The sequence below is a fragment of the Ammospiza caudacuta genome, chromosome 11, assembly GCF_027887145.1.
Source record: "Ammospiza caudacuta isolate bAmmCau1 chromosome 11, bAmmCau1.pri, whole genome shotgun sequence".
NCBI classification, from domain to species: domain Eukaryota; kingdom Metazoa; phylum Chordata; class Aves; order Passeriformes; family Passerellidae; genus Ammospiza; species Ammospiza caudacuta.
The window spans coordinates 10,370,981-10,384,766 of NC_080603.1; the positions used below are offsets into that span (position 1 = coordinate 10,370,981).

The 13,786-nt window shown below is 42.9% G+C and overlaps 1 protein-coding gene across 1 annotated transcript in view; it reads right to left on the bottom strand.

Moving 5' to 3' along the window:
- The window catches only part of EPHA4 (EPH receptor A4), a 105,200-nt gene that overhangs the window by 62,856 nt on the left and 28,558 nt on the right, over nucleotides 1-13,786 (bottom strand). Inside the window, exon 4 of the mRNA XM_058812430.1 lies at nucleotides 1,324-1,479. Coding sequence (XP_058668413.1) covers nucleotides 1,324-1,479 — 156 coding nt within the window. The remainder of the gene's footprint in view (nucleotides 1-1,323; nucleotides 1,480-13,786) is intronic.

The following is a 13,786-nucleotide window of genomic DNA, read 5'->3' on the forward strand; positions in this document are numbered from 1 at the left end:
TGGTCACGTTTTAGATCTAGTAGTGTAAATTATATTATAGAAAGCATGTTCTTGCCCATTTAGACAAGGTTTCACAATACAGTTAGACTCCATTCCCAGTCAATACTTGGCAAGGGATACATGCACCACTCTGCTTCCTACTAAGCAAAAGCAGCTGCTCTTGGCTATGGCCTGGCCTCCTCAACCACCACCCAGCAGAATTCACTGCTGAAAAGAAGGAAATCACTGGAGAACAGCTGGAATCAAGGGAGTGTGGGGAAGGGATGAGTGCTAACTTAGTTATGGACATACTCTGTTTCTGCCTTGTAAGGGAGAAATTAAGGTTTAAATAAATGTGAGTCATCTCTCACAAAATTAATTTTCAATATATTAAAATGTTACAAAAGAAATATCTTGGCCTTTCCTCACTCACACACATACACACTCTCTCTCTACATAAATATACAGCTGAACTCCAAAAATCTGGAAACACTTCCAATAGTTTTCAGAGAATGCCACACATGGCTATCCCCCTGGTAAAATACAGCCCTTTCACTTATTGTTTCAAAATGCTCTGCTCCTAAGAAAGTGAAAACCAAGGAACAAGAGGATCACAATTTAACACCAGAGCATGCCTGGAATCCCAGGTCTTCAACAGCACGAGCGATTAACCAACACATAGGACAAGGAGTTTATCTAGCAACCCTGACTGTGCTCAATGCTTCTCTCCTTTTCCCTGATGAAGGTATTTTGGTGGAACTAAAGCAAATTCCATTTGCTGCACATGATTTATTTACCTACACAGGAAAAAATAAACCATGCATTGGGAGTTTCATTAAAGTTTAAGATTTATTATTACCACCCTTTCAGATGAACACTTGGGTTCCTAAGGGTCACCAGCTATATTTCAAGCAAATTAGAAATATAATGAGATTATAAATATTACCTGTTTACCTGAGGTCATACAATTACAAGGAAAGCTTTCACAATTTTTACAAATATTCATAGTTAAAGATATGAAAGGTGATGCGCGTTACTGGCCAGGTGCTCAGACTGGAACTGAGGCCTGTATTTTATTTCTACCTGTGTTACTAAGGTGTGCAAGTCCCTCTTTTCTAACTGTGTCTTCTGATTTATTTATGCAAGGGTCAGCACAGCCATGCCACCATTAGGAACTGAGGCTGAGGACTAACACTGTCACTCATAAGTGTGATCCAAAATGCAAAGTGCATCAGCAAAGGGTCATGAGAGCTACTGAATGCTGCTGTCAGAAGCAGAGCACGTTTTAGAGGCACAGAGAAGAGGTGATAAAAGGGGCTGGAGATTGCTCAAAGACCAACTCACGGGTGCAGGGCATGGAGGCAGCATCGCTTTCGGCTCGGAAGAAGCCGCGATCGCAGGTGCAGGACGTGGAGCCTTCCCAGATGGAGTAGCTGTGGGGAGGGCACTTGGCACAGGCAGCGTCTGTCGAGAGAGCCTTGTAGTATCCGATTTTGCAAGCTGGATGGAGGAACAGGAAGGGAGAGTGTTACTGGCCCGGGCTGTGATCATAAATTGCTAGCTTACTCATTCAAAATCAAGGCAGGAGACATTTCAAAGAGATCTAATGATGTCCTCTTAGCCCCAGGTGAAGAATTAACAATCATCACACTCTTAATGAGTAGTCCTACGTCAGGGGATACTGATTTCTAATTCCAACAAGGAGCCATTTTAAAAGCTGGCTTAGAGATGGCAAAAAAAAAAAAATAAAAAATTGTACTCTTCTGTTGACACTGCCAGAAAATCAGCTGCCTCTATGTGCTTACTGTGGAGTTGCATGTGGCTTAACCCATGTCCACCTTCACCCCACACACACAGAGCGTGACAAAAGGGGTGCAATTGGTTTATTCTATGACCACTTAAGGAATGGCAGCTGACAGTCAGACACTGCCAATTTTTAAGAGGGAGTGGGACAGGAACCCAACATGCCCGGAAATGGCACATCTCCCTCCTGGCAAGGCAGAATTCATTTGGCTCTTTCTCCCCAAGGGAAGAGAGCAGCAATGCTCTCCCCTGCTCAAAGCTGGGGCACAACAGTAGCTGCACCACTGCCACCCGGGCCCACGTGCAGCTGGCAAGCTTTGGGTGACTTCAGCTTCATAAAAGCTACTTTTACATCACTTGGAAAAAACTCATGAGCATCATTAATAACACATTTTCATGGTGGCTAACAGGTATGTCATCCTAGAAATGTCTCCCTTGGCTAGAGAAAAAAGCCCACCATCACCACCACTGGCTTTTAGCACTGCAGAGAAGAGAGAAAATTCCCAGGCACCCAAACCAGTAAAAAGGAAAGGCTGTTCCCAGTATTTACTGTGTGACTCACTCCCACATCTTGTCATTTATCACCTACACTACCTTTAGAGTTCCCCTGCTACACACAGGCTCCTGTTGGGAGGGCATAAGCCCGCTCACAGCCAGGGCTCACTCTTGCTGTTTCAACCTTTCCTTAGTCCCCCTCACTCTTTCCCTGCTTCTCTTATGAAGCCCTCCAGTGGGAAATATAGAGGGATATTAGTAACACGTTTCTAAAAGAGCAAGTTACTTCATTCTTATTAGCCAAAGCCATTTATGAAATGTCCTTAACAAGTCCTGACTTTACGATGTGCCACATGCCGTGTGTGAGAGCGCTGGGGGATCACCCTGGTGACACTCGCTGGGGCTGCCACAGGACCAGAGGAGCCTGGGAAACACATTGCCCAAGTGACTGGGATTTACAGAGCTCTCATGCATCGTGGCATTAGATAAGGTTCGACTTGCAAGGTGTGTTTTGGCCATGCTTCAAACAGCCTTGGGGTTTGCATTAAAAGCAGCAGCTACAGCTCTGGCAGGGAGCACTGCAGGGGTTAAACCCAGCCTGCCCCATGTCAGGAACGGTTTTGGTCCCTGAACACAAATTCAAACCCACCACGTCTGCCAGGCACCATCAGAATGCAAAGGCAACTCCTGGAAAACAGTTTATTCTGCCTGGGATGGGAATTGTCCAGCAAAACAAACAAACAAACAAAATAACCCTTCTTTTTTTTTAACATATGATTTGCACTATCTGGTGAGCAAGTTGTTATATCACTATGTGTTCTGGGCTTAACCACAGCAGCAATCAAGTGGCAGATTCTGGCCTTAGATATTACTCCTAGTTTTCACTGTCACAGCTCAGATGAGAAATATTCCTAAGTCTGTGTATGACCAGGAGAGACACCCACAGGAAGGATCTTGCTGCCACATATAAAGACAAGGCATTGAAAAACAGAATACAAGAGGAAACCAAGTTGACAGCCTTTATCCACAAAATTCTTTCTATCATTCACAGTTTTAACACTAAACATGTAAACTAATATTATTCTTAATATGAACATCACAAACCACAGAAATAATTAAACAGTGAGCTATCTTTAGCATATTTGGGGTATTAAAATACTTCAACAATTCAACTTCAACAATTTAGTTCAAGGCTGAAAATCCTATTTGGGCTATAACATGCTTCTAGAAAGACAAGAAAATATCACAGGTAAAGATTTTTGTGACCATTCCTCCCTATCTTTTCATACTCCATGGTCCAAAAGGGAATAGATGTATTCACTGGGTACTGCAAGGTCAACACTCTGTAACTCAAGGATTTTTTCCCCCTCGTTTCATGCACTGTATTTTGTTTTCTACTATATTAAGCCAAGATCATTAATATTTCAAGACCTGAAGAAAGCTCTCCAAACACACTGGCTGCTCCTAAAGCACACACAGCCATTTGCTTCAAAAAATCAACTACTCCTGAAGACAGTTTTCTTCATTTTAGTGTGCTCAGAGATTCACCACATTTCACAACAGACATAAAAGGGCATTAGAACATGTGCTGCATTAAACCAGGAGTTCTTTGCCCCCAAGAGCTCCATGGCAGCGCCACTTAAAAACTCCAGCCTAATCCTGTAAAAGCTGTTCTTAGCATGAAGTGCTGCTGACACACCTCTTACAACTACAGATGGACTTTTTTTTGAAGGGTAATGATTTAGTAGGCAAACAAGAAGCCTGTACAGAACTCATTCCCTGGAAGTCTTTATTGCTTGCTCATGACAAATCTTCATGCAGCTGCTTTTCTAGGAAGGATTTGCTGGGTGAGACCCAGCATGAATGGGGTTCTTACACAGTTTTCGAAAGATGCCTTTGTAAAAAGATTAGTTCACATGTGCAATGCAAACTTTGAGTTCAATTTCTTAGCTTTGCCTTAATTAGTTCTTTCTGTGAGGTTTCTTTTTGTATTTTGAAGGAGAAAAAAAATTTTTCTCACATTCAGGTCGCCCCCAAGTGTAACACGGTTACAATCAGCTGCAGCACATTCAAGGGAAATTCTCAAACAAAAATATTTTCACTTCACAGTTTTTCCTCAGAACAAATCACATTAATTTAAATGGACATCAGCTTGAAATAATCACACTGATGTCTTTGAGTTATAATACTAACATCTATTTGATTTCTATTTCTCTTAAAACAAGACAAGATCTGGCAAACATTGCTGGTCATTATTACATGCCTTTTTCCTTCTTTTTTCCAAATATATCAGAGTGATGCATGTCAAAACTTCAAAAATTGCTCTGAAGAATTATGGAACTTCAGTCAAATCTAGCTGTAAATTTTCTCAAGTTGTTTTTCCAACTCTGTTTTCACATTAAAACCTGACTTTCAGACTTAAAGATTCCTCAAAAAAAGAGAAAGAATACGTGTGTGGGCTGCAAAGTCTGCTTGCTTGGTTTCTCCAAATGCTCAATTTTTGACTAGAAAATTTCAGGCAACAATTTCAGAATTTAAAATCTCATCTCATAGTGGATGGGGCTCTAATCACATTCTTTTTAAACACTGCTACAACAAAATACTTGCATTAAATTGGTTTTAACTATTTTTAAATAAGCTATATTGTTGGGGTTTTTTTATTGGGGGCAGGGGAAATATTGAAGAAAATTATTCTTTCAAATTTAGAGTTGTTTAAAAAAAATATTCCACAGTACTTGCTCTTAAATTGTTCCTTTATCCTTGTGGAAATGGCAGTAATTCCTTCCGAGCTGGGAAAAGGCTTGGCACACCTAACAGTCCTTTAAAAAAAAAATTAAAATGGTGTAATGTTCATAAAGGTTTGGATAAAGAAATAATCCCAACCTCTTTGCTGACAAATTCCTAAACCATTAAAAATGCAGTGCACATCCTAAAAGCATCTCAGGGAGCTCCAGGCAGAGGCTCTGGCAGTGCTGGAGGCAGGGACGGGAGACACCCCTGAGCCTGGCTGGCATCTGAGCAGTGACGGGATGGGGAATGCCCAAGGGGGCCAGCCCCGAGCTGAAAGCTGCTGGGCAGGAGCTCTGGCACAGCCCTGGACACCAGGGACCAAGGGAGCAGAAATCAGAAATCCTGCTTGAAGCCTCCGCCTCTGCTGAAGAGGATTGCAACCAAGAAAATACTGATTTCTGATTAGGACCTAATAAAGTGACTAGAGGGAAAAACAAGCACAGAAACGTGGCTTTATTCAAGCAAATCTAGTTAAGTCAATAAACTGATATTAGAAGCAAATGTGACAGAGATGTTGTGAAGTGCTCATCCTGCGGGACGCAGTCCTGCACAGGCCAGCAGCGCTGGCTGCAGAGCCATGGCCATGAAGCCCCTGTGCCCCTTCCCTCCACACAAGGGAAGGTCCACAACCAAACCGTGCTCCTGCTGCACCCTCCTGCCCAAAAGGAGCCCTCTGTACGCCCAAGAACATTTATTATCACAGGCAGGCAAACAATGCTGCTAAAACCTGTGCAGTCAGCTCAGTTGTCAGAAGCTATGCATTCCAGTTCCCTTTCTTGACGCAGAAAAATATGTTAGCTACATACCCAAGAAAACTTCAAAATTCCTTGAGAAGCAATTTTGAATCAAATCTCTCTCTGCACACAACAGAGGAGAGAAAACTACTTTTAAGTCAATGATTGTAGCCAACTTTAAAGAAAGGTTCCAAAATAGTACTCTTGGTGAAATGAAGGACAAGGCATATAATTTAATAAAACATATTTCAATGTCACGTTTATACATTTCAGTGAGAAAAGAAATTTGTGTTTAAAGACTTGAAAAAATACTTTGATAGCACATTTGATGTGTTTCATCACTGGTTACTTTTCCTACAGCTCTTCTCCCTGGAAATATTTTGAGCTCACGTTTTAACTGCACCCTCAGGAACAAAAAGTTACTTTTACTTTTCCCCTTGAATGTTGTTCTTAGGCTTTAAGAGGATGGATTTTCTCTCTCTCATCGTAACAAAACTACATCTGCCACATAAGAAGGCAGCATCTTCTAAGCCTACTTTTACTGTTATTACCATTTCTGAACAGATTTTTGTGTGTTAATTATAGAACTCAATTGTTTGGATAGTCTCTTTTGATGAGCTTTCTGCCCCGCACCATGAACCCCTCTGTTATTGTACAGCTGTTTTTCTTCCAAATGCTCATCAGGGTTTTCTAATTGTCAAGCTGTCCCAGCAACCAGGTCTTTTGACCTAAAAGTCAAAGAAAGGGAGTCACCCTTGTCTCCCTGACATGAATACCCCAGTGGTCCCAGTGGACCCCTGATACCTACGAGACAATGCTTTTCCAGATCATTGCCACTACAAGCATAATTGGGTTTGGGGTGAAATGAGAAGATTTAAAATAGGATGAATTAATGAGTTTCTTATAAAATTAAGTCATTCTCCTGGTCCAATCTAATTACTCACTGTAATGCCCCTGAGGGTGATAAATAAAGATCCTTAGAAGCCAAGCAGGAGGGAAAAAAAAAAAAAAAGCTTTCTCTTGAGCATTTCTTAAAAGTCAAGTTGTAGAATGTGATGTGATATACCAAATGCTCTTTCCAAATAACGTCAGATTCCTTTGATGTTCACGCTGTAAGATCTTTGCCTCCTGTTAATAATGACTGTACTATTGCTACACATAAAAAGGAGCTCCCCATCTTTAGCTGGTATCTCTGATGAGAAAACCAGTATTTCTACACACTAAGTATGTATTTTCAATGCATGAGTGGCACAAGGAAACACAAAAATCCCACTGGGGAAGAGTCTAGACTGTTTGACTGCAGAGCACTTTTACTCCATGATTGGGTAAAAAACTCAGGAAGTTCAAAACAGAAATAAAGGGACCTTGGAACATTAATGTAGTATGATTTGAAATCCAAAATCTGAGTGTCCAAGCCACTGGACCTGTACATGCAGATACCCTAGCAGGTTAAGCATTCACACCTCATTTGCAAAGCTGCAGCATAAACCAAGTGGAGGAGCTTTTCACACACCCAATCTGAACAATCATTAACAAATAAATAAATCTCTTTGGTTATTTTTTCCTTAGCAACAGGTCTGTTGCTAGTGCTGTGGTTTGCTGATTTAAGGCAGGGTACTGATCCCATGATGCCAGTCACAGCAGGACTCAAACACTTTTGGCAGATCTAAGAGTGCCTTGCCTGATTGTGCACCCATGGAGAGACCTCACTGACAGGTGGCCAGATTTTTATTTGGCTCATGGGAGATTAGAAAGTCAGTTGCCTACTTCAGTTTAAGAAGTGAGGAGCTGGAGTGATCTTTGGTGTGGAAACAAGCCACCATCACCATCCAAGGTCTCTTACTGAAGGTGCCCATTCCATTGCCACAGCCTGTCAAAGACAGCAGGGAATGGCAGTGCACTGCCCTCAGCCAAACCCTGCTGCACCATCAGGCACATCCCACTAGCTCCACTTCACTTAAATTCCCCTGTGCTCAGTCCTCTCCTGTAACACTTCACTTTGACAGCCTCTGGTGGACCTGCAGGGCCAACACTGCCAGTGAAAGCCAAGGCAAAAAGGCATTCAATACCTCTGCCATGTCCTTGGTCACTAGATCTCCTCCCCACTGAGGCCTGGGACCGTGTTTTCCTCAGCCTTCCTTATTGTGCCCACAGGAGCAGGTGTTCTGGGCATCCTTCATATCCCACACCAGACAAACTCCAGCCTGGCTTTGGCTTTCCCAACACCTCCTCTGCATCCTCAGGCAATGGCTGGACTCCAGAATCCTCCTGGGTGCTTCTCCTGTGTGTCTGAGCTGTGCCAAGGGCTCCCTGCCCATCCACCTCGGCCTTCTGCAGCTGCTGTGCCTGTGCTCGCAGCAGCTTGTCCTTTAAAACCCACCACCCATGTGGGCTTCTTCACTGCCCTCCTGATAAAATTCCTGAACAAGCCAAAATCTTCTGACCTGAATTGCAGAGCTTTAATTTATTTTTTTTAATATACATGAAATCCAGGGAAACAAACCACAAAAAATGAAGTCTCCAGCTGAGGAAAGGGCACAAGCACAACAGGACTGGGCATCTGACACAGCAATCTGTTCAAGAGAGAGAGCTACAGGCACTAACAAAACTCCCAGGTGTATGACACAAGAACCAGAATGGCCTATTAATCCCGGCCAAGGAGGTCCTGTTCACCTGGGTATCATTTTCTTTGCACAGTTTTCAGAGCCAATTGCCAGATGTTTTTGCCATGCACTTGGGCACTGCACAATCCTCTCTGCAGGGACAGGGTTTGTGGGTTTGGAGTGCCACTCCTAAGCAGCATCACTTCTCCTGTGTTTCACACAGAGAAACATACTGCTTGTCTTCTACAGAAATATTGCAAATCAACTTGCACCTCATGCAAAAGAAATATAATTATGCTGATAATGCAATCAATTGAAAAGCTTAAATTTGTCCATCAGTCAGATCACTTAAATCTTTCATCGGTCCCCCTTTTCTAAAGAAACTAGATAGTCAAAATCATAAACCAAAAAATTAAATACATATGCAATTCATATATTAAGTTTAACAGGTACGTACACAGAAAAGTTAAAAATGAAAAATTAGCTTTAATTCTTAAAAATTAAGAATTATTCTGAACTTTGCTACGTAGCTGATAGGTCATAACTGCTAAAAAAACCTCTTCTTAAAAATATAGGAATTTGAAAATCTCACGTTTCTATGTATTAATAATAATAGCTTATCTATGCAACCCTTTTCTCTGCTACAGCTGTGGTAGCTGGGGGAGTAGATGGGGATAAGCTTGACATTTCTCACATCATGCTCACTCCTGGTCTTTGACAGCACCCTGATCTCACATCAGCTCTGTCAACCCCACCAGCACACAAAGCTCCCAGCCCTGCTCCAGAGGGGGGAACAGCTGGAAAAGCTCACCAAGGAAAATCAGCCCCTGGACAGAACACTTGCTGCATTGGGCTTTTGTCTGAAATAAAAATAGAAATCTAAAAATTCAAGGACTAGGTGAAAAAAATTGTGACTGAAAATAACTGAATCAAAAAAAAAAATAAAAAGCCTTTCCCAGTGAGGAGTCAGCACTTTGCAGGAGAAGTGAAAATCCCAACCTGCTCTGCTCTCTACAGGAAGATATTTGCCAGCACTGGCAGCGCAAGCGAAGCGGCCGACGGCCACCAGCAGGAAGCACTGGGGACACGCTGTGCCTGCACAGTGGCACTGGGACCTGTCCCCTCCTTGCAGGCAGCAGAGCACTGAAAGCACACACAGCTCCACATTTCAGTGCTTTAAGGAAGAGGAACGTGCTGCTGAACTGGGGACTTGGCAGGGCACTGTTTGCATGTTTACTTGTAAAAAGTGTTTGAACACTGAACAGATGCCCTGGTAGGACAGAGCGCCTCTGCTCAGGAGCAGCCGTGTCCTTTTTGGGAGCAGAGAGCACCAGCACTGACCCAAGCGCTAAGGGCATCTCTAAAACACTGCTCTGAGCCAAGGGTTCGATGTTCTGCTCCTCAGAGAGCTCAGGCTGTCACTCTGCTCTATCACAGACTTCATCTAACTTTGGAAGTATAATCACCTTTCTACAAGCTGTAAGATTTAAGGGATGAGTCAACTAATCAGTTTCAAATAATTACTCAATTAGAAAAACAAGTTGATGGATTCCCTTGAACAGAAGCAGCACGAGGAGAATCACAAAACTGACAGATTTTCAAGCAAACCTAAGATAATAAGGTGGGGCTTTTTTTATAAAAAACCCAAAACAGAAAAACGCGATTTATGTTCTTTAGCAACTACATTTTACAGGGAGGAAAAAAATCCCTACTGAAGTTTTATGATATACTCCAGTGAAAGCTGATTAATTGGCCTGAATCTCTACATTAACAAGCCCTAATCCTCTTGTCAGGAGACCTGCTTACAAGCTTCTCTCCCCAGTGGTGTAAAAGCACTGATGAGAACAGAGATCTGTATCTCAAAAGCACTGTCCAGCCAGCCTGGGATTATCTCTCATCTCCTAAATCTTAACAGCTCTGTAGAAAGGCAATTAAACCTCCAAAGTTAGATAAGCCTGTGATAGAGCACAGCATCAGCTTGAGCACTTGAAGACAGAAAGGCCCACCACAGAGCTCTGACATTCCTGTTTAAAATATGTGTTTGCTCCTAACACAAGCATCAGCTCAGGGTCCTGGACTTTGCAAAGATTGTACTTGTAATGTATTATAGAGCACCTAAGACGTTATTCCCCGTTATTTTAAAGGTGCTTGTATTTTATGCAGGCTATTGAGACATTGCAAATTGGCTGAAATAATAATTACATTAATACCCCTTGACAAATTGTCTATTGTAAAGAATTTGAGGATTGATGCTGGCCTTCAATCCCTAAATGCTGTTTCTTCTGTGCAAGTGGAATTTCACTCTGCAGCAGAATTCAGCATAGCTGCAATGTTTTCTGCTACTGTTTGAACTTGTATCATGAGTGTGATGGCAGCAAACTAAAAACTACAGTGTTTTTCTGGGCTTTTTTTATTCTGGCTTTAACTGTGAGCAGCCTGGAACACAATTAAACTTCCTATCTCCAGAGCTATAGCAAGATGTCTTAATATGGTTTAATCATCACATCCTCTCTAGATGGCTGTACAGCATTATATATAAACAAAAAAAAAAAAAAGCTATTTTGGTCTCCCCAGAGAATTGCTTGACACAAAGATTTTGGAAGATGGCTAAATATAGACAGTTCTGGTGAGATCAGGGTCTATGCAAGATAACAACTCTGCACTATTTCTGACTGTTTAACAAAGATGCTGGGAACACAATGACTTCAAAAAAACACTGCTTTAGCTCTCCCCAGCACTAAAGAAAATAGACAAGGTGCTTACAGAGTCATTTAGTTAGGGAAAGAACCGAGTCCAACTGCTAACTCCGCACTGCCAAGTCCACCACCAAGCCATGTCCCTAGGTGCCACATCTACACATCTTTTAAATACCTTTGCTTCTGAGAGACTCCCATCAACACCACTGTAAAAAACTATCAAACCTCTACTAAGTAGTACATCAATCAAAATAGTGGCATGCAAATCATGATCCATTAAGTACTTCACACTTGATTACCCACGACACTTTAGAGAGGGTCATACATTGATGAGTTGCTTCTCTCTTCTTTGCCCTTTGCTGTTTGGAGCACATGAGAACCTTTAGTTCATTACCAATGCAAAATGTAGCACAAAGCTCAACTTCAGCAAGAGGAAAACAGCAGCCCTATTGTTTGTCCTTTTCTCCCTAAATCTGCTCAAGCTGCATGTTTCTCTGTTCTACACAGATCCCACCTTTTCAGAAGGGTTGGACTTGAGGCACATGAAGCTGCACCCTCGCTTAAATGTGGCACTCGCTACCAAAGAGGTTCTGAAAGAGGAAGAAGACTCAAACCACCCAGGATTTCCCTAGATGCCTTTTTTCACCCCAACTCTCTCCTAGATGTGAAAATCAAGCTGAAGTTTCACAGAATGGGTAAGGTTGGAAGGGACCACTGGATGTTCTCCACTCCAACCTCTCTGCTCAAGCAGGGCTCTGCAGAGCACATTACTCAGGATTGTGTCCAGACCACTCCTGAGTATCTCCAGGACAGGAGATTTGCCCCTCACTGGGCAAACCTACAAACCCCCAAACATGCCAGGAGCCATCTGGAAGCTATTCACCCACACTTCTCCCTCACAGCCTGAAGCTTCTCAATGAGGGGCAATCTCACAGCTACATGGAGTCCAAGACAGCTGTAATTCCTGGCTCTGCCAGCGGCTGAGAACAGCTTGCCTGGCCTGCCTCTGGCATTCATGGACACAACACTGTGTATCACTGTCTTAGAGAGGAAAAACCATTCGTTTTCCTCCCAGTGGGCCTGGCCTCACCTTCTGCTCACTAATTTCCAGCTCGACTTCCTACAGATCATGGGAGATTGCTTTTTTATGGATAACCCTCCCACAGGAGTTGATGGCATGAAAGAAGCAGGGAGCAGAGGAAGCAGGGCTGCTCCTTTGGGCCCCCTAAATTGAAAAAGGTAACTACACAGACACCCAAATTGTATGCTTCAATATCCCTGCCTCAGTTTATCCACTCAGGCAATGGCAATAAGATTCACAATACATACACCTAAAAGCTGTTGCGAGGTTTAATTAAGCAACAGAGCACTTGGAGATCTGCAGATAACAAGATGCCCATAAAACAAGAGGAGGTGATTATTTCTGATGAAACAAATCATGGCAACAGCCTTACTCAGCAGGGAATACCCAGGGCTGTCTCAGCTCTCCTTTTACAGCCCTGATGGAGGATGCTTGTAGAGATTGTTCAGCTGCTCTTTTGCATCTCAGGCTTTGGTGGGACATTCAAGAGGATGCAGCAAAATGACTGCACGGGCCGCAGTCTCAGAGATGTGAAATACAGCCCTGATTTAAAAATCAAAGAGCTGGGAATCTTCTCCTGTCAACAAGCCTTCCAACAGAGAAGAATAATTTAGCAAGAATAGCTGAAATCTCCCACCTTAGGGTGATTGGGTGGCTGTGAGGAGAAACGCGTTTTGGCAGTTCCCACATTCTTTTGTCAAACTTCTGTTGTCTGGGAAAGAGCAGAATGCCAGAAGCCCTTGCAGGTGAATACCTTGGCTGTTTCATGCTCATTTGATTCAGAGCAATAGCGTGTTTATCTAGATGTTTGGAAAGTTATTAATGAGATCAGCAAATCCTTTCCATGTATAAACTGTAAATCACCTTCAGCAATGCCGTGTAAGTTATCGAGTCAAGTGAGAACATGCCTATTTATCTGTGATAGTCTTTTATCACCAATAAATAAAAGCAAGACAGGGAATTACCTCAGGAGAAAATAGCTCTGAAGCAGAGTCTGTTAGGTCACCAACAGAAACACCAGCACAGGAGAACCCCTGTGAAGTTGTGTATAATGACATTCTGAAGGACATGCCCAGGAGCAGCACTGCACCAACCCAGAAAGAGAAGGAGAGCAGCTCTCACTGCTGACCCCATTCAGGTGCATTCAGAATGCTTTCCACCACTCTGGTTCACCAGCACAGAGCAGATGTCTCCCCCACGGCTGCACAGAGTGCGTCTTTTCATCCTCACACATCCCTGCAGACTGAGGGGAAGGCACTTGATGTACTGAGGCTGGTTTGGAGGACCTGCTGTCACAGCCCCAGCAAGGTTCAGAAAAAGAACAGCCAAAGAGAGACCAGTTTTATGAGTGGCTGCTGGGGGTTCTGGACAAGAAGACTCAGAATTTGAGCTGGACTCAGTTTTTAAATCCCCTACTATCCTGAATTCACAAGATGTATGGCATCTTTAAATAAGAGTTCTGCCCATCCATCTTCCAGGTCCAGGCAACCCAGAGATTTACAGCGCAGCTGCTGCTCCAGGAGTACGGGATTTGGCCCAGTTTTGCAATGGACATATCACCTGGTAAAACTTTAAAGTAGGGGTTTTTATGGAGGCAGACATTTA